Consider the following 24,361-nt stretch of genomic DNA (forward strand, 5'->3'; position numbering starts at 1 on the left):
ACCAGCCTGGCCAACGTGGTGAAACCTCGTCTCTACTAAAAATACAAAAAATTAGCCGAGCATGGTGGCGCGCTCCTGTGATCTCATCCAGCAGTGCTTTACCTGTGATTATTTTACTCCTGCTGCCCTCTCCTCTTTCTATGGCCACTATCTGTTCTACCCTCGGAACTGAAGAGAGATGTTGGTAGGGAGAGGCTCTTCCTTCACCTCTGGCGGAAAAGGTTTGCTGGGGCCCTTCACACCGCCGACATCAGAGCTGCACTTCAATATGGCAGCTATCAGCCATGTGTGGCGCCTGAAGTGCGATGTGCTAGAAAAGTAAAATAGAGAGTTTCAAAGATTTAGTTCCAAATATTTATATACCTTATTAATAATTACATATTTCTCACATATTAAAATGAAAATTTTTTGACATATTGGGTTAATTAAATTGTTACAATCAATTCAACCTGTTCTTGTTTCTTTTTCAAGTTTGGCTACTAGAAAATTTAAAATTCACATATGGCTCACATTTTGTTTCAGAGGATTACCTCCTTTCTAAAATCTCAGCCTGCCTGCTCAAAGACCAAAAGCCAGGAAGGTCATAAAATCTGAAATTTTAAAATAATTGTGATTATAAAACTATATTTTTTCCTTTGTGAATAGCCATATAATATATTATTTATAAATGCATATGACTTTACACACAAGTTTAAAGGCAAATACCCTCTGGGGTGGGCCTGGCTCAGCTCTGGGAGGAAGCCCTGCCTGAGAAGGCTGCAGTCCAGGCTGTCACCCTGTCTTCACTCAGCCCGGCATCTGATCACATCTTCTGTCACTCAGGGCATGAGAGGGTGGGGTTTTAAACGTTATCCAAACAGCGACGCTGGGTTGGGTACCGTCCAATCAGGCATGCAGCTGGAGCGGACAGGACGGCTTCCCGGATATGGTGGGGTCTTTGGCTGTCGCTGCAGCTGTAGCTCCGGGTCTCTCCTTCACTGCCCTCTGTACTCCGCTCCCAGAGGCCCAGTTTCTGTGGCCCTGTGACCTGCAGGTATTTGGAGATCCACAGCTAAGATGCCAGGACCCCCTGGAAGCCTAGAAATGGTGAGAGTGCGGGGGCCGACATCCCGAGAGAGGGGAAGGGGCGGGTTGTAACCGGTGGGAAGTGGCTGTGGCGGGACTTGGGCCTCCCAGCGGTCAGCTTCACAGTCTGCGCCCCTAGTTCTCCTTGCTCAGCCCGGCCTCAGTCCCCTTCAGCTATAAGATGGCGGCTGCCCTGACTGCGGGACCCCGGGCGTACTGTCTTTTTCCTGCGTAGTGACTGGGCCCTGACCTGGAGCCCTCTCAGGGCAGCTGTGGACCCGCAGCGCCGAGTCTCTCCCGGATTGTGCAGGGACCACTGGAGGGTCCCCGGGGGAGAATCCTGACTCGAGGTGCGGGTTTATGAATGGGAAGCGCTTTGGTCCGTGGGGTTCCCAGTTCCTCTTTTCTTCTGTTGAAAATGTATAGGAGTCACCGTAAAAACACTAAAGTGTTTAATCAAAGAGTGATTCAAAAATTGTGGAGCAGCCAGCTGTGGTTTGTAATTTGTGGTTCATGGGCGGGGCTTGAAGGAAAGACTTATAAACAGCATGATGAAGAAAACCAAATTCAGTAATTGGGTAGGTTCAGATACATAGTTTTCTTAATTTGTAAAATAAAAGTGAAAATTTCCTGGTTATGTAATTAGATGTTAACTGGCAGTTTATAGTTGGTTAAGGCCGAATTTTGTTTCTCTCAATGTAGTAATTTACTAAAAATGCACTTCAGTTAGTTTTTTGTTTGTTTGTTTTTTGAGAAGGATTTTCGCTCTTGTTGCCCAGGCTGGAGTGCAATGGGGCGATCTTGGCTCACCTCTGCCTCCCGGGTTCAAGTGATCCCCCTGCCTCAGCCCCTCAGCCTCCCAAGTAGCTGGGATTACAGGCATGAGCCACCACGCCCGGCTAATTTTGTATTTTTAGTAGAGACGGGCTTCTCCATGTTGGTCAGGCTGGTCTCGAACTCCTGACCTCAGGTGATCCGCCCGCCACGGCCTCCCAAAGTGCTGGGATTACAGGCCTGAGCCACTGCACCTGGCCAGATTTTTTTTTTAAGTAGGAATCCAGGGACTAGAGACACCTCAGTCTAATATCCTGCTTTATTTATTTTCACACTCCATGGGGAACTGATTTTCTTTTTTTTTTTTTTTTTTTTTTTTTTTTGAGACGGAGTCTCGCTCTGTCGCCGGGGCTGGAGTGCAGTGGCCGGATCTCAGCTCACTGCAAGCTCCACCTCCCGGGTTTACGCCATTCTCCTGCCTCAGCCTCCCGAGTAGCTGGGACTACAGGCGCCCGCCACCTCGCCCAGCTGGTTTTTTATATTTTTTAGGGGAGACGGGGTTTCACCACCGTGTTAGCCAGGATGGTCTCGATCTCCTGACCTCGTGATCCGCCCGTCTCGGCCTCCCAAAGTGCTGGGATTACAGGCTTGAGCCACCGCGCCTGGCCGAGGAACTGATTTTCTGGTGCGTTTTTCAACTGTGTCCCAAGCAGTGTCTTAAATCTAACCCCCCCTCCACCATATCTCCAGCCTCACTTTGGCTTGCAGTAAGATATTAAATTTCCAGTTCCTCCTGGCGTTCCCAAATGCCAGCTTTTCCTCCCTAAGTCACGTCATCACCTATTGTCTTTTAGTGTACTTTTCTATACCGTATTTTAATTATTGTTTGACAAAGCATTAAATGACGCTTTTAAAAAGGTTTGTTATCTGTTTGTAACTATTTCCCATGAGAAGAAAGCAAAGAATAATCCCCTGACACTGTACTGTAAAAGCTCTCTGTGCCTCTTCTCCTTGTATCTTCTCTAGGCACAGAGATCTTGTCATAATGTTTTTGGGTCAAGGTTTTCCTTTAAAACTTTATGAGGTGATGTGTTCTCAGCCACCTTTAGTTTTTTCTGGTCATGGGTTTCAGTACTGTCTGGGGATAAACCAAGGTATCCACTGTGGTTATGTCAGCTAAAGTGCCTAGTGAATACCAGCTCCTGGTTTATTTTCTTCCATAGGAAGACCTGGGGTCTGAAGTGTATCCTCTCAAGGAAGCAAGTGGATCCCCTGGGGCAGAGAGGAAGCTTCTAGTGTACTCTTATTTTGAAAAGGTAATCAGATGCTGGTACTGAGGGGAAAACACAGAAATAACTTCTGCCTCCTGGATTGTCTAAGGGGGCAGAAATATAATGAAATAAATGTAGTGAAAGAAAAAATAGTGTTAAAAAGCAAAAAAATTTGTGACAGAAAAAATAGTGTCCCAAAAGACCCAAAACAAAACAAACAAACAAAAAAAAACCTCACTCCAGTGAGACGGTGTAAGAACTTGCAAAATAAAATGCAGCCACCAAGAAATACTGCAGTGTCTCCTGAATGGGTGCTTCTTGAGCACATAAGTGAGCAGGAGTGGGTGGAAGAATCTCTCAAGTGATTGAATGGCCTGACTTGAAATACAAGTCACACACATCTGTTATTTAACCAGCACTGCCACTTCTGGATCTGTCACCTTGAAGAGATTTGTTCACTTATTTTGACCTCAGTTTTTTAGCCGTAAATTTCATTATATTAGTAGGACTTGAAAGGTAGGACAATTTTTTTTTTTTTTTTTTTTTTTGAGACAGAGTTTCACTCTTGTTGCCCAGGCTGGAGTGCAGTGGCACGATCTCGGCTCACTGCAACCGCCACCTCCTGGGTTCAAGTGATTCTCCTGCCTCAGCCTCCTGAGTAGCTGAGATTACAGGTGCATGCCACCACGCCTGGCTAATTTTTTGTTGTTGTTGTTTGTTTGTTTGTTTGTTTGTTTTTGAGACGGAGTCTCGCTCTGTCACCCAGGCTGGAGTGCAGTGGCCGGATCTCAGCTCACTGCAAGCTCCGCCTCCCGGGTTTACGCCATTCTCCTGCCCCAGCCTCCCGAGTAGCTGGGACTACAGGCACCTGCCACCTCGCCCGGCCAATTTTTTGTATTTTTTTAGTAGAGACAGGGTTTCACCGTGTTAGCCAGGATGGTCTCGATCTCCTGACCTCGTGATCTGCCCGTCTCGGCCTCCCAAAGTGCCGGGATTACAGGCTTGAGCCACCGCGCCCGGCAATTTTTGTATTTTTTAAATAGAGACAGGGTTTCACCATGTTGGCCAGGTTGGTCTCAAACTCCTAACCTCAGATGATCTGCCCGCCTCTGCCTCCCAAAGTTCTGGCATAACAGGCGTGAGCCATCACTCCTGGCCAGCAGGAAAATATTTACAAAGGGCATAAAAGAGATGGGTTTTAGAAAAAAAATTAGTGTCTAATTATATATTCCATTTGTTAAAAATTCTCATTTACCTTCTTCTTTCCCAGAGTGAGTTTAAAAGTCTTCTCAGGTGTGTATTTTTTATGGGTAAGTGAATTGAAACAGAATTTCAAGGCTTAGATTTTAGAATGCTAGCTACCGAGGAAAGAATAGGGAAAATCTCTATTCTGTTTTGGCTGTGGAAAATGAATACGTGTCCATGAGAAAATGTAGATAATTGGTGAGTTACATAGATTCATGAAAACATCAGTTGCTCTTTCTGCAGAGTAAATTTGTGACAGTGAATATTTCTGTTCAAATCCTGTTATCTTGATTTCTGAGTTTCATGCTAAATTTTATGAGATGAAACTTGGTACCACGTAGAAGTGTTCCCATATGACTAATTGTTTACTACATGATTTTTAATGAAAACAATAAAATAATAGATATATTTTTTCTTAAAGGAGTAGATACTTTTGCTTTTCTTATTGAGGTATAAAATATAAGTACCTTAAAATTTCTTTCCCTTATATGAACACTGTGAGTAATTTTACTGAATTTTTCAAACACGTAGTTTCAAAAACCAAGTGAGTAATTCTAACATGGAAATTAAAGCCTGAGTCCAGTGTCTCAGAGCTAAGGCTAATATTGAGCCTACAAAAGGAGATTATTAAAGGACCAGCTAGTTTATTTCTGGGGATCCTCCCCTGCAGATGTCCAGCCTACTCACCTCAGCCATGGAAGAAGCCTTTCTGCTAACAGAGCCCTGGAAAGTTGGGGACCCACAGGCAAATGCAGTTAAGGTTAAGATGAAAGGGGACTGAGAGGGTCTTACTGATGATGAAGTCGTTATTGTTTTGAGGCAGTTTCTAGGCTTTGGAATATCAAAAAAAGTTAGGTTTATGTAAAAAAAAAAAAAAAAAATTTTTGAATTCCAAAGGAGTATTGCCACAGGAAAAAGTACCAACTACAAAAACTTTAAGGATTGCATAGTTTAGGCAAACAAGGAGTTTCTTTCCTAGGGAGAAGCAAACAAGATAGAAAGTGGGAGGGGAATGGCAAATGAAGGGTGAAAAATCAGATTTTAAATCAGAGAATGTTTTAGCGTGAAGTCAGCATGTTCTTAGAAGAGACATAAAATGAGGTTTTATGTTGACTCAGACTGAGAATAGTTTAAAGTTCTGGGGCCTGTGAAAAATTTTATTTAGACCACTGAAGACAAATTCAGCTGAATCTTTTAATGGGAAAAAGAAGAAAATGTGCAGAGTTCTTACTAGAACAAGGTCCCAATTCAAGCCCCACAAGAAGGTTCTTGAATTTGCTCAAGAAAAAATTCAGGATGAGTCCACACAGTAAAGTAAAAGGGAGTTTTTTGAGAAAGTAAAGGAATAAAAGAATGGCTTACTCATAAGCAGAGCAGCTCCGAGGGCTGCTGGTTGCACATTTTTATGTTTATTTCTTGATTATATGCTAAACAAGGGGTGGAATATTTATGCCTCCCAATTTTAGACCACATACAGTAACTTCCTGATGTTTTCATGGCATTTGTAAACTGTCATGACACTGGTAGGAGTGTAGCAGTGAAGGCGATCAGAGGTCACTGTCATCACGTCTTGGTTTTGGTGGGTTTTATTTGACTTCTTTACTGCAACCTGTTTTATCCGCAGGGTCTTTACGACTTGTATGTTGTGCTGACCTTCTGTCCATCCTACTTAGAATGCCTAACCATTCGGGAATGCAGCCCAGTCAGTCTCAGCCCTATTTTACCCAGCCCCTATTCAAAATAGATTTGCTTTGGTTCCATATGCCTCTGACATCTCCCTGCTCTTTCCACAAGGGCACCCTTAATCCTAAGGGTTGTAGAGGGATGAAGATTCATTTTCTGTAATTACTTCATGCTGAATGGGGTGATGATATTTTTGCCTAACTAGTCAGAGTTTTCTTGATCTTGAAAAACAAAGGATCAGTGACATTTTATGCAAAGTCAAAAAATATTACTTCAGTCTTCTATTAGTTCACTCCATTCAGTTAATTCCTGTTCTGTTTCATAGTCATGAACATTTCGGTTCTCCATGAATACTGAAAGTTTTTTCTCTAATGTCACAATTTCTAAAGTTACAACAGACTTGCATTTAAGAACATCTGTCACAGTCTTAAGTTAACTATGAATCATCTTTTGAAGAGGATCAACATAAGATGATTGTCTGGATGGAAAAGTCTTAGGGCAGTCACAGTAAAAAAAAAAAAACATGATTGACAGGGAAATTTGGTTAGCTCTGTGGCATACAATAATTTTATGTAACAATTGTGATTATTAATGATATACATGTAGTCATTAGAATTACAGGAGTTTCCCCTAATTTTGGAACACATACCAATAACATATTTACACAAATAGTCCAAAAATAGTCAAACATGATTTCACATTTGACAATGTTTTCTGTGTGATTTTTATACTAAATGAGCCAAATTTTACTGTTATATTTGTGTATTATTGATGTCAAACCCAATTCTTAATCTTTATAGAAAAATCTGTCCAAATTTTAGTATTTGACCATAAGGTAATACTCTCATAAACCTTCTATAACTCTTCACAAAGTCCTTGTTGTTAAAGAGTAGATCAGTGTTTTAAGAGAAACCTATCGTTTTTATCTCAATGTTAAATTTCTAGAAAAACTGAATAATACCCATTTAACTTTAGTCAGTATGTTCACACACAGAATCTCTTTTGCAATTAAATTTTAGCAAGTCTTCCACAATTTGTTTAAACCTTCAGTTTTATTCTATCTAATTTAAAACAATCCTTTAACCTTTTAATCTAGGCAAAAAATCCACATTTCCATGTCTTCTTATAATCTTTTATCAAAAATACATTTCACTTTCTCTGCATACCTTGCATGTAAAACTGTTTTTTAGTAGTCAGAGTTACATGTTACAATGTTAACTCTTAGCAAGTTTTACTTTTGATGAAACCCTTGCTAAGTAAGGGATTTTAATTACGTACTAGGCGTGGAGTCTAGGACACAGACACAAGTATATATAAGGTCTGACTCCAGTGTATTAATAGTTAGGGGGTGTGGCTAACTTGATGTGTCCCAGGCCTTATCTAGCTGTAAAGCAGGCAAGTTGTACAGTGAACAGTCATATTGGCATTTTGAGAAGTCTTTCAGAGGCCTAATGACCTTTAAATTGTACAACATTTCTTGCATAAATTTCCTTTAGTGAATTATTCCATGACTTATACAGACCATCTACAACATGTTTGGGCTTTCTGATTTGTCCTAAACATCCCTCTTTTTAAATAACCCGTCATTTTAGGATAATAATTTACTATACAACGTCTTTTCTTATATAAAATCTCTTTTCTTTATAACCTTTGTATATTTAGGGGGCATGGCTAATTCCATATGTCCCAAGACGTTATTTAGAATCTACTGGCTTCAAGATAGATAAATCGAACAATTTTTAAAAGTCAAAGAACCGGGCCGGGCGCGGTGGCTCAAGCCTGTAATCCCAGCACTTTGGGAGGCCGAGGCGGGCGGATCACGAGGTCAGGAGATCGAGACCATCCTGGCTAACGCGGTGAAACCCTGTCTCTACTAAAAAATACAAAAAAACTAGCCGGGCGAGGTGGCGGCGCCTGTAGTCCCAGCTACTCGGGAGGCTGAGGCAGGAGAATGGCGTGAACCCGGGAGGCGGAGCTTGCAGTGAGCTGAGGTCTGGCCACTGCACTCCAGCCTGGGTGACAGAGCGAGACTCCGTCTCAAAAAAAAAAAAAAAAAAAAAAAAGTCAAAGAACCAATTTATGACCTTAAAGTATTTGGCAAATCTAATATGTGACCTGTATAATTTAGATCAAATGTTTATATTTTGAAGACATTTTTGTTTTCCCAATGATCTTTAAAACTGTTTTTATTTTCAAAAGATTACTTGTCACATGAACTAAAAGGTATTGCACTTTTTACTTTTCTGACAAAATATTTGATTTAAGCTCTTATTATTTTTAAACCAATTAATCAGAGTTATTTTATATCACACACACAAACAGAAGATTCAGTAGTTGTAAGGTTTTTCTTTGTCAGTTTCTTAGTTGGATTACTAGCCCACAACAAGGAAAGCATGTAGTTTTTATGGCTTAATAAGTAAACAACTGGAACACAAAATGGATCCCCCTAAATTAAGGCTCCTGTTTTTACATCAGATCTTGGATCTAAAAAGGAGAGAATCAGTTCATCCCAAGGGAAGTCTTATTTCTCCATGGGACATGGGGACACCTCCATACTTCCTAAGTGGTCCAGAGTATGTTTCTCTGATCCAAACATGAAGAGCTGAGTTTTCCCCATAACTGTCCTTAGCCATTCCAAAAGTATATTTCTCACCCAGTTATTATATGCCAAAGTTCTTTTATAATGTGAAGTAATTCCTGATACCCCAAAAGTAAAAAAAGTCAGATAATGCAATGCAAAACAGAAGAGAAACTTAGATTTTGAGAAGGATCTTTTTACTTTTTTTCTCAAGGAGTCCTAGGCTGTTAGAGCTTGAATATCTGCTTTTAATTAAGCCGACTTTTAACCATAGTGCTCTTTTAAAAAGTCCTTTTAAATTTCTTGTTACCAGACTTTAGTCAGGTCAAACAGCCAATATCTCTGGCTTTTGCATTTTACCAAAAGTAACTTCACAGGTGTTCTGAAAAAGGAAACTTGAAGATGGTTCCTGGAGGGGAAGAGAATCAACAAACAGTAAAGCTCACCCAAATATCAAACAAGAAAGTATTCATCCCCTAAGCTGGGAATGGAACCCTGAACCTGGGCCACCATTGTGATGGTGGAGACCAAGAGAAAGTACTGTCATGTGATCACAAAGTCAAGCGTCCAAGGGCTGGACTGAGCACTTTTCCGGGCCATCCTGAACATCAGCCTTAAGGGGTCCTAGTCCTGCATTCTATCCTAAGGTACCCCTCTTAATGACAGAGCCATACAGAAAGATAAATTTACAGCACAAAGTACAACAGATTTGTCACAGCTTAAGACTAACCTCACAAAGACATCTCCAAATTAATTAGAACTTTACGTAGGAGATAAACAGTAATTTTTTTTTTTTTTTTTTTTTTTTGAGACAGAGTCTCGCTCTGTTGCCCAGGCTGGAGTGCAGTGGCCAGATCTCAGCTCACTGCAAGCTCCGCCTCCCGGGTTTATGCCATTCTGCCTCAGCCTCCCGAGTAGCTGGGACTACAGGCGCCCACCACCTTGCCTGGCTAGTTTTTTGTATTTTTTAGTAGAGACAGGGTTTCACCGTGTTAGCCAGGATGGTCTCGATCTCCTGACCTCGTGATCCGCCCATCTAGGCCTCCCAAAGTGCTGGGATTACAGGCTTGAGCCACCGCGCCCAGCCGGTAACAGTAATTTTTTACCATTCATTCCATCAGTTTGCATAGAGAGAGGCCAGAAGTCTGGTAAGAAATTTGTACCCTTTTTGCCAGCATGCCAGGCTTCTGAGTTCCCTTTTCCTGAGTTGCACGTGTCTGGCTCCACCACAGCCCTGGGGGGCCAAGTCACAACACAAAGGAAAATTATCTTTTTCTATTCTGCCCATAGCAAAATATGTATGACAGCATAGACATTAGCCACTCTGCTTAGCAACCAATATCAAACTGGCAACTCTTAAACTTGGCCCCATTTGGGCCCTGTTGTCAATTCAATCTCTGATCTGGAGTTTCAACTTGAGGCCTCTGGGCAAGATGGTTACTCTGAGTAATAGAAAAGATAAGAAAGGGAAAAGAGAGAAAAAGCATCGCCTGTGGCAGAGTGGGAAGGCAAAGAGCTCAGGAGGCCAGAGAAAGACCTACGGATTGCAGCAATAATAAAAAGTTCAGGTGGCTGCTTCTTGGTAGGAAAGAAGATTTTTTCCAGCAGTCTCATTGGCACCTAAGTTTTCTCTTTTGGACAAGAAAAAGATCCGCATGTCCCATGGTCCTGCAGATGCCTAATTCTGTCACCTATAGCCATCAGCAAAGAGTGCAAGACAGATTAAGCCAAAGAGAATAGCAATGAATATCCCATAGTGTCAAAACAGTTCTTAACTGAGACGGATTTTACTGAGAGGGGTCTCTTAACATTTTAAATCTTAGGAAGGAATATAACTTTTCTAAGTTGGGCTTCGAATCCAAATTCAGTCAAGCATCCTTATGTTTTAAGAGGAGGCTTTAACCCACTCTGTCTTAGGAGAGACTCTAATTCTCCTAAGTTGTGCCTCTAACTCAATCCCCTCCTTTACCCAGGTATATGCACCCCACTCACCCAAAGTCAGCCAGTTGGTGCACACAGATGATTTTCCTTTGGGTCAGAGGTCTCTTCAGTATACTCCCTTTGTGGTTGCCAGAAAGACGTTACTGGAAAGAAGTTCTGATCCAGACCCCAAGAGAGGGTTCTTGGATCTCACTCAAGAAAGACTTCAGGGCGAGTCCATAAAGTGAAAGCAAGTTTGTTAAGAAAGTAAAAGAATAAAAGAGTGACTACCCCATAGGTAGAGCAGCCCTGAGGGCTTATGGTTGCACATTTTTATGATTATTTCTTGATTATATGCTAAACAAGGGGTGGAATATTTATACCTCTTTTTTTCTTTTTGAGATGGTGTCACCCTGTTTCGTCAGGCTGGAGTGCAGTGGCGTGATCTCAGCTCACTGCAACCTCCGCCTCCCGGGTTCAAGTGATTCTCCTGCCTCAGCCACCTGAGTAGCTGGGACTACATGCACGCGCACCATACACAGCTAATTTTTGTGTTTTTAGTAGAGACGGGGTTTCACCATGTTGGCCAGGATGGTCACGATCTGTTGACCTCGTGATCCACCCACCTCAACCTCCCAAAGTGCTGGGATTAAAGGCCTGAGCCACTGCATCTGGCCTATGCCTCTCCTTTTTAAACTGTTGTAAGATAACTTCCAGATGTTGCCATGGCATTTATAAACTATCATAGCACTGGTGGGAGTGTGGCAGAGAGGATGACCACAGGTCACTGTCATCACCATGTTAATTTTGGTGGATTTTATCCAGCTTCTATACTGCAACCTGTGTTATCAGCCAGGTCTTTATGACCTGTATCTTGTGCTGACCTCCTATCTCATCCTGTGAGTTAGAATGCCTAACCATCTGGGAATACAGCCCAGTGGGTCTCAGCCTTATTTTCACTCAGCCCCTATTCAAAATGGAGTTGCTCTGGTTCAATACACCTCTGACAGACTGTGTGTCTGGCTATGTGATAAATAGGAAAAGAGAGCACCATCTAAATCATACTGGGAAGGGTGTTTTTTTCCATAAAATATTTCTAGAGAACACAAAGGATGAAGGATTTTATTAATCACAGCTATTTACCTAGATTATGTATGTGCTTCATTGTTCCCCACCTCTTTTCTTTCTCATGTACATTTCTTCCATTTCACTTTTCCTGGGTTGTGCTTTTTATAATAAACTAGTAAACATAGCTACAGTGTTTTGCAGAGTTCTGTGAGTAGCTTGATCTAATTATTGAACTTGAGGAAGGTTGTGGGAGTCCCCAGTTTTTAAACAGTAGCTCAGAAGCATAGATGGGCCTATGGGGTTTGTGACTGGCACCTACAATGAGGGCAGTGTTGTGAGACTAAGCCCTGAATCAGGGTCTGCTGACTCTGGGTGGTGTCACAATTCAAATGTTAGACATTGAGTTGCTATTGGAGAATTGCTCGGTGTTCACCTAACTCTACAGATTTGGTGCTAGAAGAAAGATATCACAGAGGCCTGTCCTGGAATAAAACTCCTGGTGTCTGGAAATGGGAGGCTCTGCTCTCCTGTACACAGGCTTTCACACTGACCATTGTCCTGGGATCCCAGGCCTCCTCCCAGGATGAGAGTGGATGAAAACTTTGAGGAAAGGAGCTCTGATGACAGATCCCCTTTTCCCATAGCTGCCACCACAGGATTCCCATCCACTTCCAAACATGCCCACTAGACATTGACATGTGCACACCACTCCCAGGACTAGGCACCACCCTCAGGAATTTCTCCACAGCATTGTTGATCTTAGTGTTTCTTGACAAAAACCCACAAAAGTGTTAAGTCTCCTGGCATATGCCAACCCCTAGATAGTGAATCTGCAGCAGCAACCTGTATTCCCCACCAGCCTAAGGTTCTGAGCCACCTGTTCATAATCTCATCTACTTGGATGGGCACAGAAATAAATCAGTCCAGCCCCACCTGGGCCACTATCTGTAGAACAAACAGCTCCTTCCACCTACATTGCATTCTTCCCCACACATTAATTTTTTTTCTTCTTTTGACTTTTCTTTTTGGTTCAGAGATCCATGTGCAGCTTTGTTATATAGGTAAAATTGTGTCATAGGGGTTTCGTGTAGATTATTTTGTCACTGAGGTACTAAGCATAACACCAAACAGTTAAGTTTTCTGTTTCTTTTTGTTCTTTCATTGTCTGTTCTCAACTAGGCCTCAGTGTCTGTTGTTCTCTTTGTGTCCATGTGTTCTTATTATTTAACTTATCAGTGAGAACATACATTTGGTTTTCTGTTTCTGTTTTAGCTTCCTAATGATAATGGTCTCCAGCGTCATCTATGTTGCTGCAAATAACTTAATCTTGTTTTTATTCTATTTATTTATTTTTTGAGATGGAGTTTTCACTCTTGTCGCCCAGGCTGAAGTGCAATGGCACCACCTCAGCTCACCACAACCTCTGCCTCCTGGGTTCAAGTGATTCTCCTGCCTCAGCCTTCCAAGTAGCTGGGATTACAGGCATGTGCCACCATGCACGGCTAATTTTATATTTTTAGTAGAGATGGGATTTCTCCATGTTTGGTCAGACTGGCCTTGAACTTCTGACCTCAAGTGATCCGCCCACCTCAGCCTCCCAAAATGCTGGGATTATAGGCTTAGCCACCACGCCCAGCTGGTTTTTTTTTTTTTTTTCTTTTTTTAATGGCCACATAATCTTCTATCAGGTTTATGTACCATAGTTTGTTTTTATTAAATCTTCTGTTTTATTTAATTAATTAATTTATTTGGAGACAGTGTTTTACTCTGTCACAAAGGCTGAAGTGCAGTGGTACAATCTTGGCTCACTTCAGCCTTAACCTTCCAGGCTCAAGGCACCCTTTTACTTCAGCCCCCTAAGTAACTGGTACTACAAGCATGCACCACCATGCCCGGTTAACTTCTTTTTCTGTCTTTTGCAGAGCTGGGGTTTTGTCATGTTTCCCAGGCTGGTCTTGAACTCTTGAGCTAAGGTAATCCAGCTGCCTCGGCCTCCCAAAGTGCTGGGATTACAAGTGTGAACCACTTCACCTGACCATACCATGTTGTTTTAGTCTAGTCTACATTAATAGGCAATTAGATTTGTTCCATGTGTTTGTTTTTTGTTTGTTTGAGACAGAGTCTCACTCTGTTCCCGAGACTAGAGTGCAGTGACACCATCTCAGCTCACTGCAACCTCTGCCTCCTGGGTTCAAGCGATTCTCCTGCTTCAGTTTCCTATGTAGCTGGGACTACAGGCACATGTAACCACACCTGGTTAAATTTTGTTATTTTTAGTAGAGACAGCGTTGGGTGTATACCCAATTTGGTGGTTACTGGGTCAAACAGTAATTTCAGTTCTGTGAGGAATCTTCACACTGCTTTTCACAATGGTTGAATTAATTTACCCTCCCACCAGCAGTGTATAAACATTCCATTTTCTCTGCAATCTTGCCAGCATCTGTTACTGACTTTGGATTTTGAGAGAGAGTCTCACTCTGTCACCCAGGCTGGAGTACAGTGGTGTGATCTCAGCTCATTGCAACCTCCACCTCCTGGGTTCAGTAGATTCTCATGCCTTAGTTTCTAGAGTAGCTGGAACTACAGATGTGTGCCACCAAGCCTCACTAATTTTTGTATTTTTAGTAAAGATGGGATTTCTCCATATTGGCCAGGCTGCTCTCAAACTCATGACCTCAAGTGATCTGCCTGCCTTGGCCTCCCAAAGTGCTGGGATTACTGCACCCAGCCTGTTACTGACTTTCTAACAACAGCCATTCTGATTGGTGTGAGATGGTATCTCATTGTGGTTTTTGTTTGTTTTTGACATTTCTCTAGTGATGAGTGGTGAGCATTTTTTGCACATGCTTCTTAGCCACATGTTTGTCTTCTTTTAAAAAGCATCTGTTCATGTTTTTTGCCTGCTTTTTAATGAAGTTTTTTTTTTTTTTTTTTTTTTGTAAACCTTAACTTGTTTATGAATTCTGGATATTAAACCTTTGTCAGGAACATAGTTTGCAAATATTTTTGTTTATTTGGTATGTTGTCTGTTTACTCCATTGGTAGTTTCCTTAGCTGTGAAGAAGCTCTTTAATTAGGTCGGTGTTGGGAAAAAGCTGAGTGTTGGGAGGGAAACTGAGGCAGGGCTTGCATAATGTCCTCTGGAATGTGTCTAGACCTGCTGGCTCCTTGCTTCTAGCCTTCCTAGGTGCCTACTCCCATTATCTCAAGTAGCAGAACATGTTCCTTATAAATGCTAAACTGTCACAGCTGTAGATCATGTGCCTGCCCTTTTGACCTCCACGTTCTCACCACCTGTTTCTTTGTTGGATTACCAATAAATAGCTTGGGCTGCCAGAGCTCAGGGCCTTCGCAGCCTCCATGATGGTGATGACCCCCTGGTGTCCCACCTTTATATCTCAAACTGCCTTTTTCTCAATCCTTTGACTTCACCAGACTTTGTCACCCCCATGACCTAGTGTTGGGTCTGATCACCCCAACAGGTCCCATTTGTCAATTTTTGCTTTTGTTGCAGTTGCTTTTGGTATCTTTGTCATGATACATGTAGATATGTGTAGTAAGAGAGTGACCTCTGTCTCAAAAAAAAAAAAAAGTTGCTGAAATCTCTTTACTTATGCCCTTTCCACAGGTTCTGTGTATGCTGGGTGGAAGCATTCATGTTGTTTTAATGAAGGGCCTCATGTGACTCTGGTGAGACCAGAATCAAGTATGAAGGCTTCAAGATACATTCCTGAGAGTTAAGTGCCACATTTGCACTAAAGGGTGGTTTTAGGACCTGTTCTGTTTGGGTTTGGTAGGGACAGGGCAGGGCAGTGGCCCATATTTTCGTTACTGTAGTAAAAATTGTTGGTGTCTGTGGCAGTGGAGGGCACCTGGAGATGGGAAAAGAGGAACGTATATTTTATTTCCGTGGAGCAGCTCATTGTTCCTTCATCTCTTCTGTTATAAATGAGAAAAATGAGTGGACTTTTTGGTTTTGGTCCTTCTGTGAGTGTGAGGCTAGTAGGTAAGCAGGTGGTGCTGATGTCTTTAAGGGACTGTTCTCAAGATGCAGGTGTTACTTGTCCGATAATTTTATCTGAAAAGGATTTCCAGAGGAGGAGGAGAAAGGAAAAATGGCTTCTTTTCAGCTAAACGTGTCTCAGATCAAGAGCTGTGTCCACTCTGCCTCCTGGAGTGCCATGTGTTTAGTACTTGCAAATCTTTACTTCTCTACTTGTGTTTTTCCTCCCCAATGATTTTGTTTCACGTACTTTTAAAAATTCTTGTGATAATCAAGGGTCTCTAAAAAATATTTCTATCCTACGTACCAGAGCCTTCTCTACATCATGGCTTCTTATATGCAATGCAGAATTCCTACCATGAATTTATGATCTGCCATATTAAAAGTGTTCCTTTTGTGGCTGTTGAACATGGGAAGATGTGGATACTCAAGATTCCTATTGAGGGAAAGCTAGGGTCCTTAGGAAGGATGGAGAATATGTAATGTTGAGGTGTCACCTGTGTTCTCCATTAGCTCTATGCAGAACAGGATTAAGAAAATGCTTATTTAAACAGGATGGCTTTTATTACCCGGGAAGTTCTGGAGAAAATTATTCAGAGATACCTGCTTTCTAGGATGCTAAAGAAGGACTGCTTAAAATCATTATTAAAAATTATAGAACATGGGAGATATCCTGACCACATAAAACTGATTTTTCTTTATGGTTAAATTCTGTCTATAATTGACTTTTTGAGGGGCAATATCTCAGCAGTGATGTTGTGTTCTTCTGTGTGCGTCAGCACATAGTAAAATTTATTCTAGTGTTGTTGATGTTAATAATTTGCTTGGTTAAAGAGCTCTCTGACTTTTTTTCACTGTAGAGTTAATTGTTTTTCTCTTTATTATTAAGTATCTTTATGTGGCTGATGTGCATAAACCATCACATTTAATCTGGCACCTGCCCTTTTTTCTTAGGTTTTTTTGTTTGTTTTTTGCAAGTATCTGCCTTTGGAAAATGAAGGCTCTTTGTTTATAGGCCAGAAAAATTGGGAAAAACACAGTCTCTTTCACTTATGGAATGTTTGACAAAATAGTCTTCTTGGGTCAAAAACATTGGCATTACTAGTGACCTTGTTAGAATTTTAAAAACTCAGACTTTATTCCAGATCTTCTGGAAGAAAAAAAAAAAAAGCTTCATGACAGGATCTCCAGTTTATCTTACACATTTAAATTTCAGAGGTACCATCTAACTCAACATGTCTTTTTTTGTCTGAAAACATACACAACTCATTATGATGTAAATATAGCACTCAAACATGTATACATTTGTGTCCTTAATTATATTCTTTATGATCCAGAAAACTATTATATCCACTGGTGTTGTGAATATTTCTGTGTTAAAAATTATTGGATAATTTCAGTTATTGTTATAACTCAGAACCAATTCCCTTTACTCTCTCATTTCACCTTAAGTCAAATAATAAATTCTGCCCATGGCCACCTGGTAAATATATGTGTGTCTCTGTGCTTGTGTTTTTCAGGAGACATTGACATTTAGGGATGTGGCCATAGAATTCTCTCTGGAGGAGTGGGAATGCCTGAGCCCTGCTCAGCAGAATTTATATAGGAATGTGATGTTAGAGAACTACAAAAACCTGGTCTTCTTGGGTGAGAATAACTTTAATACACAATTCTTAATGTACTCTAAAGGTTTTATGTCTCTTTTTTTGTAGAATTTTTTTTTTGGTAATTTATGCTTTGTATAAATGAGTTTCTAATCCCAGTTTTCAAGAAAATCTTGATGATTTGTCTGTAGAAAATAATTTCTTCAACATGTTTCATCTTGACTTGAACTTTCCACATTCCTGAGCTGATCTGCATCCTTCACTCTAGTGGTAAATCCAGAAATTTGGTGGCATAAAATATCATTGCCTGTATCTTAAAATCTATTTTTCACCATCAGTTTTTGATTCATGAGTACCAGGTAGTAAAATTAAGGACCTACAAATTTAAAATATTTTCTAAATAGTTAGAGATGTATCTCATTAATTAGTAGTTTGGGATTAATTTTCTAGAATATTCTATTACATCCTTTTTACTGAGCACAGTACTAGGTTGGTAACTGGAGAATATAAGCAAGATTTATGCTATTTATTTTTAATAAAGCAGGTATTGACGTCTCTAAGCAAGACCCAATCACCAGTCTGGAGCAGGAAAAAGAGCCCTGGAATATGAAGAGACATGAGATGGTGGATGAATCCCCAGGTAGGTAAGAGTGAACACAAGAGATAACACAGGTTAGAGGTACAAAGGTTAAAAAAAAAAAAAAAAAAAAGGGCAACCCAGTCCTTACAATGTGATTTGGGAATCTGTATTGCAAAGCATATAGTTTCTGGGAACACTGAATATTTTCTTAAAATTTTCTCTCACTAAAGGGCATCTTCTGTTTTATGTTTTTAAATTCTCTTTCTCCTTTTCCTTGGGTGAACACACAAATATCAAATATTTGCTCATGTTTCGCTCTTGTTGCCCAGGTGGATTGCAGTGGCGTGATCTTGACTCACTGCAACCTCTGCCTCTTGGGTTCAACAATTTTCTTGCCTCGGTCTCCTGGTAGCTGAGATTACAGGTGCCTGCCACCACACCCAGCTAATTGTTTTGTATTTTTAGTAGAGACGGGGTTTTACCATGTTGGCCAGGCTGGTCTTGACACACCTGTCCTTAAGTGATCCACCCATGTTGGGCTCCCAAAGTGCTGGGATTACAAGTGTGAGCCACTGCACCCAGCTGAAAAACTCTATGTTAAATTATTTTTTAGTTCTCTTTTTGCATCCTGTCTGAAATATGTGAGAGTAGTGGTTTCTGTTCCATTAGGGGTTTCTTGTTAATTTTTCTACATATTCCATCCTGTTTTTATTACTATAGTCTTAAAATGTAGTTTGAAATTATAAATTATGATGTCCTGTCCCTCTGCTTTGTTATTTTTTCTCAAGACTCCTTTGGCTATTTGAAGTTTATTGTAGTTTCTTGTAAATTTTAGAATTGTATTTCCTATTGTGAAAAAAATGCCACTGGAATTTTGATAGGAAGTTTATTGAATGTATAGATTACTTTAGATAATATGGTACTTTAACAATATTTATTCTTTCAATCCATAGACATGAATTTTTTTGTTGTTCTTGTTGAGTCAGTCTCACTCAGTCACCCAGGCTGGAGTGCACTGGTACAATCTCGGCTCACTGCAACCTCCACTTTCCGAGTTCAAGTGATTCTGCTGCCTCAGCCTCCCTAATAGCTGGGATTACAGGCATGCGTCACCATGCTGTGCTAATTTTTGTATTTTTAGTAGAGACAGGGTTTCACCATGTTGTCCAGGCTGGTCTCAATCTCCTGACCTTGTGATCTACCCGCCCTGGCCTCCCAAAGTGCTGGGATTACAGGCGTGAGCCACCACGCCTGGCCAACATAAAATATATTTAAATTTATTTTTGTCTTCTCTAATTTCTTTCATTGATATCTTATATATTTCATTGTAAAGATTTTTTACGTTGGCCGGGTTGCAGTGAGCTGAGATTGCACCACTGCACTCCAGCCTGGGCGACAGAGTGAGACTCCGTCTCAACAACAACAACAACAAAAACCCACAAAGACGGGGAGAAACCAGAGCAGAAAAGCTGAAAATTCTAAAAATCAGAGTGCCTCTTCTCCTTCAGAGGAATGCAGCTCTTCACCAGCAATGGAACAAAGTTGCTTGGAGAGTGACTTTGACTAGTTGAGAGAAGAAGACTTCAGACAATCGGTAATAACAAACTTCTCTGAACTAAAGGAGGATGTTCGAACCCATCGCAAAGAAGCTAAAAACCTTGAAAAAAGATTAGATGAATGGCTAACTAGAATAACAGTGTAGAGAAGTCGTTAAATGACCTGATGGAGCTGAAAACCATGGCACGAGAACTACGTGATGCATGCATAAGCTTCAGTAGTTGATTTGATCAAGTGGAAGAAAGGGTATCGGTGATTGAAGATCAAATGAATGAAATGAAGTGAGAAGAGAAGTTTAGAGAAAAAAGTAAAAAGAAATGAACAAAGCCTCCAAGAAATACAGGACTATGTAAAAAGACCAAATCTACATCTGACTGGTGTACCTGCAAGTGATGGGGAGAATGGAACTAAGTTGGAAAACACTCTTCAGGATATTATCCAGGAAAACGTCCCCAACCTAGCAAGGCAGGCCAACATTCAAATTCAGGAAATACAAAGATAATCCTCAAGAAGAGCAACTCCAAGACACATAATTGTCTGATTCACCCAAGTTGAAATGAAGGAAAAAATGTTAAGGGCAGCCAGAGAGAAAGGTCAGGTTACCCACAAAGGAAAGCCCATCAGACTAACAGCAGATCTCTTGGCAGAAAGAGATCGAGAAGAGAGTGGGGACCAATATTCAACATTCTTAAAATAACTTTCAACCCAGAATTTCATATCCAGCCAAACTAAGCTTGATAAGTGAAGGAGAAATAAAATCCTTTACAGACAAGCAAATGCTGAGACATTTTTGTTGCCACTAGGCCTGCCTTACAAGAGCTCCTGAAGGAAGCACTAAACATGGAAAGGAACAACCAGTACCAGCCACTAAAAAACTTGCCAAATTGTAAAGATCATCAATGCTAGGAAGAAACTGCATCAACTAACAAGCAAAATAACCAACTAACATCATAATGACAGGATCAAATTCACATAACAATATTAACCTTAAATATAAATGGGCTAAATGCTCCAATTAAAAGACACAGACTAGCAAATTGGATAAGGAGTCAAGATCCATCAGTGTGCTGTATTCAGGAGACCTATCCCACATGCAGAGACACACATAGGCACAAAATAAAGGGATGGAGGAAGATCTACCAAGCAAATGGAAAACAATAAAAGGGGTTGCAATCCTAGTCTCTGATGAAACAGACTTTAAACCAACAAAGATCAAGAGACAAGGCCATTACATAATGGTAAAGGGACCAATTCAATAAGAAGAGCTAACTATCATAAAGAGATATGCACCCAATACAGGAGGACCCAGATTCATAAAGCAAGTCCTTGGAGACCTACAAAGAGACTTAGATTCCCACACAATAATAATGGAGACTTTAACACCCCACTGTCAGCATTAGATCAATGAGACAGCAAGTTAGCAAGGATATCCAGGAATTGAACTCAGCTCTGCACCAAGCGGACCTAATAGACATCTACAGAACTCTCCACCCCAAATTAACAGAATATACATTCTTCTCAGTACCACATCACACTTATTCCAAAATTGACCACATAGTTGGAAGTAAAGCACTCCTCAGCAAATATAAAATAACAGAAATTATAACAAACTGTCTCTCAGACCACAGTGCAATCAAACTAGAACTCAGGAATAAGAAACTCACTCAAAACCACTCAACTACATGGAAACTGAACAACGTGCTCCTGAACGACTACTGGGTACATAACGAAATGAAGGCAGAAATAAAGATGTTCTTTGAAACCAATGAGAACAAAGACACAACATACCAGAATCTCTGGGACATATGTAAAGCAGTGTGTAGAGGAAAATTTATAGAACTAAATGCCCACAAGAGAAAGCAGGAAAGATCTAAAATTGACACCCTAACATCACAGTTAAAAGAACTAGAGAAGGAAGAGCAAACACATTCAAAAGCTAGCAGAAGGCAAAAAATAACTAAGATCAGAGCAGAACTGAAGGAGATAGAGACACAAAACACCCTTCAAAAAATCAGTGAATCCAGGAGCTGGTGTTTTGAGACAATAACAAAATCGATAGACTGCTACCAAGATTAAGGAAGAAAAGAGAGAATAAACAAATAGATGCAATAAAAAATGATAAAGGGGGTATCACCACCAATCCCACAGAAATACAAACTACCGTCAGAGAATACTGTAAACACCTCTACGCAAATAAACTAGAAAACCTAGAAGAAATGGATAAATTCCTGGACACATATACCCTCCCAAGACTAAACCAGGAAGAAGTTGAATCCCTGAATAGACCAATAACAGGTTCTGAAATTGAGGCAATAATTAATAGCCTACCAACCAAAAAAAGTCCAGGACCAGATGGATTCAGAGCTGAATTCTATCAGAGGTACGAAGAGGAGCTGGTACCACTCCCTCTGAAACTATTCCAATCAACAGAAAAAGAGGGAATCCTCCCTAATTCATTTTATGAGGCCAACATCATCCTGCTACCAAAGCCTGGCAGAGACACAACAAAAACTGAGAATTTTAGACCAATATCCCTGATGAACATCGAAGCAAAAATCCTCAAAATACTGGCAAACCGAATCCAGCAGCACATCAAAACACTCATCTACCACGATCAAGTGGGCTTCATCCCTGGGATACAAGGCTGGTTCAACATAAGCAAATCAGTAAACATAATCCAGAACCAAACATAAACAGAACCAAAGCCAAAAGCCACGTGATTATCTCAATAGATGCAGAAAAGGCCTTTGACAAAATTCAACAGCCCTTCATGCTAAAAACTCTGAATGAACTAGGTATTGATGCGATGTATCTCAAAATAATAAGAGCTATTTATGACAAACCCACAGCCAATATCATACTGAATGGCCAAAAACTGGAAGCATTCCCTTTGAAAACTGGCACAAGACAGGGATGCCCTCTCTCACCACCCCTATTCAACATAGTTTTGGAAGTTCTAGCCAGGGCAATCAGGCAAGAGAAAGAACTAAAGGGTATTCAATTAGGAAAAGAGGAAGTCAAATTGTCCCTGTTTGCAGATGACATGATTGTATATTTAGAAAACCCCATTGTCTCAGCCCAAAATCTCCTTAAGCTGATAAGCAACTTCAGCAAAGTCTCAGGATACAAAATCAATGTGCAAAAGTCACAAGCATTCCTATACACCAATAACAGACAGAGAGCCAAATCATGAGTGAACTCCCATTCACAATTGTTTCAAAGAGAATAAAATACCTAGGAATCCAACTTACAAGGGATGTGAAGGACCTCTTCAAAGAGAACTACAAACCACTGCTCAATGAAATAAAAGAGGGCACAAACAAATGGAAGAAAATTCCATGCTCATGGATAGGAAGAACCAATATTGTGAAAATGGCCATACTGCCCAAAGTAATTTATAGATTCAATGCCATCCCCATCAAGCTACCAATGACTTTCTTCACAGAATTGGAAAAAACTACTTTAAAATTTATGTGGAACCCAAAAAGAGCCCACATTGCCAAGACAATCTTAAGCCAAAAGAACAAAGCTGGAGGCATCACGCTACCTGATTTCAAACTATACTACAAGGCTACAGTAACCAAAACAGCATGATCCTGCTACCAAAATAGAAATATAGAACAATGGAACAGAATAGAGCCCCTGGAAATAATACTACACATCTACAACCATCTGATCTTTGACAAACCTGACAAAACCAAGAAATGGGGAAAGGATTCCCTATTTAATAAATGGTGCTGGGGAAAACTGGCTAGCCATATGTAGAAAGGTGAAAATGGATCCCTTCCTTACATCTTATACAAAAATTAATTCAAGATGGATTAAAGACTTAAATATTAGACCTAAAACCACAAAAACCCTCGAAGAAAACCTAGGCATTACCATTCAGGCCATAGGCATGGGCAAGGACTTCATGACAAACACCAAAAGCAATGGCAACAAAAGCCAAAACAGATAAATGGGATCTAAATAAACTAAAGAGCTTCTGCACAGCAGAAAAAACTATCATCAGAGTGAACAGGCAACCTACAGAATGGGAGAAAATTTTTGCAGTCTCCCCATTTGACAAAGGGCTAATATCCAGAATCTACAAAGAACTTAAAAAGATTTACAAGAAAAAAATCAACCCCATCAAGAAGTGGGCAAAGGATATGAACAGACACTTCTCAAAAGAAGACGTTTGTGCAGCCAATGGACACGTGAAAAGATGCTCATCATCAGTGGCCATCAGAGAAATGCAAACCAAAACCACAACGAGATACCATGTCACACCATTTAGAATAGTGATCATTAAAAAGTCAGGAAGCAACAGGTGCTGGAGAGGATGTGGAGAAATAGGAACGCTTTCACACTGTTGGTGGGACTGTAAACTAGTTCAACCATTGTGGAAGATAGTGTGACGATTCCTCGAGGATCTAGAACTAGAAATACCATTTGACCCAGCCATCCCATTACTGGGCATATACCCAAAGGATTATAAATCATGCTGCTATAAAGACACATGCACACGTATGTTTATTGCAGCACTATTCACAATAGCAAAGACTTGGAACCAACCCAAAATGTCCATCAATGATAGGCTGGGTTAAGAAAATGTGGCACATATACAGCATAGAATACTATGCAGCCATAAAAAATCATGTCCTTTGTAGAGACATGGATGAAGCTGCAAACCATCATTCTGAGCAAACTATCACAAGGAAAGAAAACCAAACACTGCATGTTCTCACCTATAGGTGGGATTGAACAATAAGAACACTTGGTCACAGCGTGGGGAACATCACACACCTGGGCCTGTCATGGGGTGGGGGAGGGAGGAGGGATAGCATTAGGAGATATACCTAATGTAAATGACAAGTTAACAGGTGCAGCACACCAACATGGCACATGTATACATATGTAACAAACCTGCATGTTGTGCACTTGTACCCTAGAACTTAAAATATAATAAAAGGCTGGGTGTGGTGGCTCACGCCTGTAATTCCAGCACTTTCGGAGGCCAAGGCGGGCAGA

General features: G+C 40.7%; 2 protein-coding genes across 3 annotated transcripts in view; both read left to right on the forward strand.

Annotated features, from left to right (window-relative positions):
- The window catches only part of ZNF738 (zinc finger protein 738), a 452,488-nt gene that overhangs the window by 173,406 nt on the left and 254,721 nt on the right, over positions 1 to 24,361 (forward strand). The gene's annotated exons all lie outside the window — the stretch shown is intronic.
- Positions 884 to 24,361, forward strand: part of LOC104657238 (zinc finger protein 431-like) — a 50,186-nt gene continuing 26,708 nt past the window's right edge. The window contains exons 1-4 of the mRNA XM_030912895.1: positions 884 to 1,086; positions 3,063 to 3,155; positions 17,128 to 17,254; positions 17,756 to 17,851. Of these exons, the coding sequence (XP_030768755.1) occupies positions 1,057 to 1,086; positions 3,063 to 3,155; positions 17,128 to 17,254; positions 17,756 to 17,851 (346 nt within the window). The 5' untranslated portion in view covers positions 884 to 1,056. The remainder of the gene's footprint in view (positions 1,087 to 3,062; positions 3,156 to 17,127; positions 17,255 to 17,755; positions 17,852 to 24,361) is intronic.

Source organism: Rhinopithecus roxellana, chromosome 12, assembly GCF_007565055.1.
Source record: "Rhinopithecus roxellana isolate Shanxi Qingling chromosome 12, ASM756505v1, whole genome shotgun sequence".
In the NCBI taxonomy this organism is placed as follows: domain Eukaryota; kingdom Metazoa; phylum Chordata; class Mammalia; order Primates; family Cercopithecidae; genus Rhinopithecus; species Rhinopithecus roxellana.